This window comes from Benincasa hispida, chromosome 12, assembly GCF_027475165.1.
Source record: "Benincasa hispida cultivar pf3 chromosome 12, pf3_genome.v1.1, whole genome shotgun sequence".
NCBI classification, from domain to species: domain Eukaryota; kingdom Viridiplantae; phylum Streptophyta; class Magnoliopsida; order Cucurbitales; family Cucurbitaceae; genus Benincasa; species Benincasa hispida.
This window is the reverse complement of record NC_143489.1, coordinates 75,025,995-75,033,818: the sequence shown is the minus strand read 5'-3', so window position 1 is coordinate 75,033,818 and position 7,824 is coordinate 75,025,995. Positions and strand designations below refer to the sequence as shown.

Genomic DNA, 7,824 nt, shown 5'->3' with positions numbered 1-7,824 from the left:
ATAGCAATCAAGTCTAACTTATTAGCAGATATAATATAATGTAAATTAAAAAATACAAATATGATAAAATTTAGATAGTATATCAGTTATAGATCATATCACACGTAGGAGTCTATAATTATTGATCACATCACTGGTAAGAATCTACCAAAGAAAGAAGTATATCATTGATAGACTTACTTATATTTCCAATTTTTTTTAAAATGGTGTAATACACTTTTTGTTATTATCCCTAAAAATACTATCCATGCCAAATACTCTCAAAAATTATTTTTAATATTCTAACATGTCTCCAATCAAATTATAACCATCCTTTTACTTTAAGGATATATTTGGTATTTTATTTTTCTACTAATATAGAGTTTGATGGATAACTATTTAGTTTTTTATTTAAAATTTTTAAAAGTGAGATAATTAACAATACTTTCATTTATGAATTATTTTGTTGTGTTATTTGGTAGGACTATACTTGTAATTGGCTAATAAAGCTATTTTCTTTCCTTCACTAATTTAATGCACAACTATTTTCTTCTATTTTAAGAGGTAGTATTGATACACTTTTAATACTGGTATGGATCCCAAATGTTGTTTGATGAATATGGGAAGAAGATACATGTTGTGGTTTGGACATTAGGTAAAAAAAATGTAATAGAAGAAAAATAAAATAATGAATAAATATCCATATATAATAATTTACAAATTTGAGTATTTATAATACAAGTTAAGGCATATTAAATAATAAGAGTAATTAATTAAGATAAATGATGTTATTATAGGAAATTCAAATAATATAAGATAATTTTAAAATTTTAAAATTTCACTACATGTCCCAATAAACTGATGAGACAGGTGACAATTTTTAATAAGCTAATTCATGTTGAAACTCAAGAGTAACTTGGTGTAAAAATAATTCTAAAAGGTTGTGTTAAAAAGCCTAATGAGTAGTGATAGTTCATAGAAAATTAATTTGAGGAAATTATTATTATTTAAATAAAAACAAAAGTTCTGTAAACTAAAGTAGAACATGAGCCATTAAAAAACTTGAGAGAGTTACCATATGGTGAAAATTCATAAACCATTCAACATTATTCAAATATGGAGTGTTTGGAATACGGAGTAAAATTATGATGTCCGGAGTTAATATGTTGGAATTAAGAAGTTTGTATCTAAAGTACAGAGCTGTAAAATAAAATTTATAAATAAATGTGCTAATTTTAATAATGTTTTACTAGTGAATAAGAGACAAAGGTTCTGTTTGGATTGATTACAAAAAAAATATTTATCAAAATTGCCATTATTATTTAAATTCTTTTGATAAAAATGGTTTAAAATATACTTTGAAAATATTCAAAAGCTTTTGAGTAATTGTCAAACATTTTATTATTATTTTTTTTCAAAATTAAATACATAAAAAACTAAACCAAATATTCTCGAAGTATGGATCAACTTTGATTTTTTTTTTATTAGTTATTATTATTATTATTATTTTTTTTTAAGATGTGCAGTACCTCGTTTCTTATGAATTGTTGGTATAAAAAAAGCTACAAATTGGGCCATCTTAGGAAGCATTTAACCCACGTGACAAAATAACTATGAAAATATCCTAATTTTGTTCATCTGTATGGAAGTCCTCTGAGTTATGACCATGGTTGAAAATTTTAATGTTGAGCAGATAACTATTTAAAAAAAAAAAAAAAATTGAGCAATATTAAATCATTTTTTGTTCTTAACTTTTTTTTTTTCTTTTTGTATTTTCTCGAGTACAATAATGTGTTGAGTGGAAGATTTGAATCTCTCACCTCTTGTCGATAGTTCATACTTTATGATAATAACACTTTATGTAGGTAAAATCTATATAGATTTATCTTCACATGGGAAGACTTAAACAAAAAAAAAAAAAAAAACACTCAATTTATAGATCTAAATTTTGTAAAGAAATATTCTAACTTTACTTTATTTTGTTTTTCTTTATTTATTCTCAAGACATACACACTCCACTAAAAATATATATTTTCTATCTTTAAATACGGATAGACACACAAGAGTTGAAGATATCTAGAATATAAGGCATTGAAAGAATCACAAGGTTTGTGAGAGAAGATGAGTTCAATTCCTAGAAATTTCGCCCTTAAATCTATTTCCAACAATTTATTTCTTCGTTACGTTCCAGAAAAAAATGAATTAAATGGATTTCTCCAATTCTCTAGCGAAGAAGTGATGAGTCCATACACAAAGTTTGAGATCGAAAAATCCAACATTGGGAAGGGATATGTCCACATTAGATGCTGTTACAACAACAAATATTGGGTTCTTCAATCTCAATCTTCTCATTACATTGTTGCCACTGCCAAAGAAAGAGAGGAAGATCAATCAAAATATTCTTGCACCTTATTCAAGCCGCTTTATGACGACAACGACGACAATAAACACAATACATTCCGCTTTCAGCACGTCTACCTCAACCTCAACGTACACTTGAAAGAAGCCGACGGATCGCAGTATCAAGGTTGCTTAGAGGTGAAAGCATCAAAAGATGGCTCAAATCTCGATCAAGAAGCCGAATTCTCAACCTTCATCAATTGGGATACATTGTTTATACTTCCTAAATACGTCGCCTTCAAACAGAATCACTACCTTCGACCAAGGCATCATGGAGGAACCAAGTCCGTTTTTTTGGAATTCAAAAGCTCAGATCCAGCAGATCCAGGAGTGAGAAATGAGGTGATATCGACACCAGACGGTCACGTCCGTATAAAAAATGTTCCTTATGGGAAGTTTTGGATTCGAGATCCCGAAAAAAATTGGATTGTATTGGACGATAATCCGTCAACTGCTAAGGATGATCCAAGAACATTGTTTTGGCCTGTCAAACTTGAGAACAATGTGGTGGCCCTTCGTAATGCTTCCAATAATTGCTTTTGCAAGAGGCTGAGTGAAAGCTTTAGCCCCTTTGATAATAGTCTCAATGCTGCTCTTGATTACATTACTAGTGAAGCAAAGTTGGAAGTAACTGAGCTTGTTCTTTCACGTAATATTTATAATGTCTTATTCCACCTTTCTGATGCTAGGACTTTTAATGAGAGACCCATTTCGTTGACAAGCACTGTTGTTGAGAACAACAATTCTGAAGCTCAAAAATTCAGCATCAAACTCTCTTATGAAGATACTACCACCTCTACGTGGGCTGCCAACGTGAATGGTACGTTTGGTGTCAAGATGACGATCGACACCGGAGTTCCGAAAGTTTCCGAAGGAAAGGTTGAAATTGAAGCTGAGATATCTGAGGATTACACATGGGGAAAAACAGAACAAATGAAATGTCTATCTGAGGTTGTCCATGAGGTTACTGTGCCTGCTTGGACTAAAGTAAAGGCTAGTGTAATGGCAACACGAGCTAGTTGTGACGTTCCTTTCTCCTACACTCAACGAGACAAACTCGTGAACGGGAAGTATATTACTCACCGATACCATGACGGTGTCTATAACGTCATAAATTCCTATAATTTTCACTTTGTCGCAGAAGAGGTTGAAGAGATTTGATCTATGTTTTCATCAGAGAGTACATGAAATAAGGTTTCTATAACCATTATTGTGTTCAGTAAAAAAGGAAAAAAAGAAACGTAGAATTATTGGTGTTATGTGTTATTGAGTGCATTTTGCGGAGTTAAGAGTGTATGAGAGATTCCATAATATTCCTTTCTTTCGTTTTTTATGGTGTAATGAGTTATGTTATAATAAAAATGTGTTGTGTTCTACTTTTTTTTTTTTTTTTTTTTTGCGTAATGTTTATGAAGAGAATATTCGATTTTATATCTTCAAACTCGTGGTTTGTTAACAATGAAACTTATTCTGAAAATTCAATAAACGTGTTATTGAATATATTTATTGCTTAATAGAAATCCAATAAACCTAAAAAGTCCCTTAACCATTAGATGAGTACTTGAACTTTATGTGGAGACATAAAGGTGGATCAGATTCGAGTAAATAGTCAAAATAATCTATAGTATATGAATAAGGTTGGTAACACTATTGGATGTGGCCTTAGTTGTTATAAGGAGTTGTAAACTGCTACAAACGAAGTGATCCTAATTCGTTCATGTTGGATATGAGAAGTGGGGGTTATTGGGATTGGTGTCCTAATTCTCCTTGAGTCTCGTTGTTTTGTAACGATACATATTGTTTGATTAATAAAATAAGTGTTATTTAATTCTAGCATTTATTCATATCCAATAAACAAAGTTCCTTGGTTATCTTATGTCAACTTAAGCATGTATATGTAATATACAAGTGGATCATGCCTTAAGTGATAACCTAAATAGGTCTGTAGTATAAGGATTAAGATGGGATACCTGATCCTGGTGACACTACGGATACAGTCCGCTTTGTAGAGGTTTGCAAGTGTTGTAAACTACTACATATGGTAAATCCTAACCATTCATGTGGAGATGTGCGAGCGGGGGTGTCCTATACAAAAAGTTTATATAAGACCTGGACCACGAGATGATTAGACTCTGTATATAACGTCGTTGAGACTAGAGACTTACATCTTACCTAAACGACCATAGGTGACATAACCTCAATCCTTAGTGTTTTGGGAATTCCTGTCTTTGAGGGCGGTCCTTTGATTAGTATGGGTGAGGGTTGCCAGATTGCCAACTCAACATGCCTACCTTTTTTGGGAACTTGTTTGATCTGGGAGCTGAGAACTCAATCTACAAGATTGAATTCACTCCTTTCTCAAAGCAGGGATAAGTAGAGAGATTGCTTCTTTAAGGTTGATTCTAGAGCTTGAACATAGTGGCCACAGCTTCTCTTTGGAAGAGAAGACTTAGTCATAGTAGGACTATGATTTATGTTCATTAGAGAGATAAGTGGTACTTAAGGAGACAGATGTAACTATATGGGCATAATGGTTATCAGCCCAGCTATATTTACCAGCGATCTGTGAAGGGTTGTTACACTGTTGATTGGTTAAGATGGACACATAAGATATCTGTGGTATGGAGAGTTTAGCTATCGGTCTTTAGTGGAGTGCCTGGTAATTAACGGATGGTGGATCTCTTGACTAAAGAGTTTAGTCAGTTATTCACATACCTTTGGAGCTTCGAGCTACAGGTCCATAAGATCTCCTTGGTAGCTGAATGGATTCAGTTGAGGATTAGTTCTTGGTGTTGATTTGAAGTGTTCAAATTGACAAGAGGTATTTTAATTATATATGATATAATCGGTATGATGTATGAGATACATCTAGTGGAGGATTGATGTAAATGAGATTTACATTAAGTACTATGGAATAAAAAAAGAACTATGGTTTATATGTTTCATGGGATGAAATATTAAAACTATAGTTTATAAATATAGTATGATAAGTTAGTTATCATTTATATTTATAATAATATTAATTATTGGATAATTAATTCTTTTTCTTTAATAACCAATTGAATGGGTGGTTATTGGATTTTCGTGGTAAACTAAGTTAAAAGAAAAATGGTTTTCCTAATTTTTAGTAACTTTTTGAAAAAAAATTGTTTTTGAGATTTTCTCTCGTAAAAAGAATCTCACGAAGTTGTCAAGTAAATATAGATTTATTAAACGACAGCTTGGGCGAGCTAAACGATCATGCAGTGGCGAACTAAACGACCGTGCAATATTTATTAAGCGATAGCTTGTCGATCGTGTAGTGTTTGTAGGCGACAAACACTAAGCTATGTGATAAGCTAAATGATCGCTTAGCTTTTGCTAGACGATCGCATAGCGTTAGCTAAACGATTGGGTATTAACCTATACGACAGGTCTCTGCCATCTCCCACTTGCCCAGTTGTGTACACGATCGACGTTTCTTCTTTCGTCTGCCTCAAACCAAGTCCGAATAGAGCCCACCCTTTGGATTCTCACATCGAGAATACCAAGGTAACCTTCTTGGTGGTGTCATACTCAACTCAACACCGTCGAGATTCTGTGGAGGTCATTCATGTTGCTGGAGAATTCGTGACCGAGGCGAACGCTGAGTTCGAGCGCAAAATGTTTGTGATGTGTTGCGGTGGTATAGATCGAGCGTTTGAGGTTGCTGCTGTTCGAGCGTTCGTGAGCCATGGAGACGAGTCTACAAATGTTCGTAGAATTATGCCTTGTTCATTTATAGTGTTCATGTTGTAATTTCTATATTAATTGTATAACCGCATATTTTATGAATGACTGTAATTTGTAATGTTCATTGATAACGGGTAGAAATACAAGCTATTAGAGACTTTTATTTACAGTTATGAGGGCTAACAAGTAGAGTATGCGGTGATAATACTAAGAAGTTACGTGAAAAGTGAGCTTGTTTCGATCAGTACTGAAAAATCTCTGCTAACCCAATTTTATGCATTATTCCACGTCAAGATATCTATTTTCGTAGCTATCGCAGGAATCGATCGCATGCGTTGAATCCTAGACCATCACAAAGTTGATCGCATGCATTCATCGCATGGATGTTGCAGCTATAGAGTAATAACCATAATAAAAGGTTGATCGCAAGATGGGTGGAATGTGTTGGTACTTCAGGAGAAACAAACATAAACGCATATCGAGTAAAAGTGGCAGTGATTCAGAGCGGGACCATCAATGCTGTCGGCGATTGAGCTCTATAAACAGAGCCTTAAAGCCCAATTCAAGGTATCTGAGCTTCTGCCTTAAGGTAGATCCTTGTGATCACAGATGAGAATGTGAGCAAGACATTCTTTGAGATTTTTCATTCCTTCAACCCATTCCAAGTGACAACCGGAGCTTTGCTGGAGATAAAGCTCGAGAGAGACTACTCCATCACACATCCATGGCACCATCGGCAACCTTGACATACATCTGATGGAAGCAAGAGATTGCCTACATCTAGCCCTCCACCTCTCTTCTTATCTCTGTATTGTATTACATTTTGGCTTAAGACATTAATATATTTTGTAATCAATGCATCTCTTTATTTCCTTCGACACCATCTTCATTATCTTCTTCTTTATCATCCCTTACTTTCATTGCAACGAACTAAGTAAAGATTACAAGCATTATTAGATACTCAATCATGTGACATAGAGATATGAAGCATGTAGCAAACCACAGAAAGATGTGCGTTGTGCGAGTATAGTGAGTTAATCCTCTATGGTTAGTGTGAGGCTGTAACAATGCTTGTCTATGAGCTATCATAATGCTTGTCTATGTGCTGATTAGCCGCGACTAATTGTCCGAGAGGGTAAGTAATGGAACTCACTAAGCAAAGTAAGCAGTGTTCCTAGAGATAGGAATATTCTTATGCTCAACGCAACCATGCGTTATAGAGATATAAACATGTGGCCAACCACCAAGAGGTGTGTGACGCATTAGTGTGGCAGGGTGAGATTACCTTGTGACCAAACTTAATGGTGCGTTGAATTTATCCCCTCAATTCTATTTATTTTTTCATGCATCTTATTACGCGTTAACAATTTCCGCGTCTCTACCAATTCTCATAGTCATACTTTCGTTGCTCAATCTGTTTAGTCAGGAGTAGGAGTAGCGCATAGTCTTTTAACTTCCTTTTTCTTTTATTCATCGCCTCAAATGCATTGCTTCGCAATATTTAGTTACAAGTCTCTGAGTTCGACCTTGGATCATCCCGAGAACTGCGTTCTCGTTATACTTGGTGAGAAAGCAAGAAAACTTGTGGCAGGAATGCATGGTCATCGATCCTTCTGCCTCTTCTATCACCTTTGCTTTTTCTTTAGCTCTTGTAACATAGGAAATGAACATTTGTTGATGTTTCTCTGCCTGCAATCCCAAACTCTCAATGCCCTTTGTTAAGGCGCCAACTTC

At 34.2% G+C, this 7,824-nt stretch overlaps 1 protein-coding gene across 1 annotated transcript; it reads left to right on the top strand.

Moving 5' to 3' along the window:
* The first annotated feature begins 2,100 nt into the window (after nt 1-2,100).
* Nucleotides 2,101-3,540, top strand: LOC150032197 (uncharacterized). The gene has a single exon (XM_090308440.1). It carries the CDS (start codon nt 2,101-2,103, stop codon nt 3,538-3,540), a length of 1,440 nt encoding a protein of 479 aa, XP_090164566.1.
* Nucleotides 3,541-7,824: the final 4,284 nt, after the last annotated feature.

What these genes read in the sequence shown, in the direction of transcription:
- LOC150032197 (XM_090308440.1), top strand. Translation starts at nt 2,101, where the DNA reads ATGAGTTCAATTCCTAGAAATTTCGCCCTTAAATCTATTTCCAACAAT.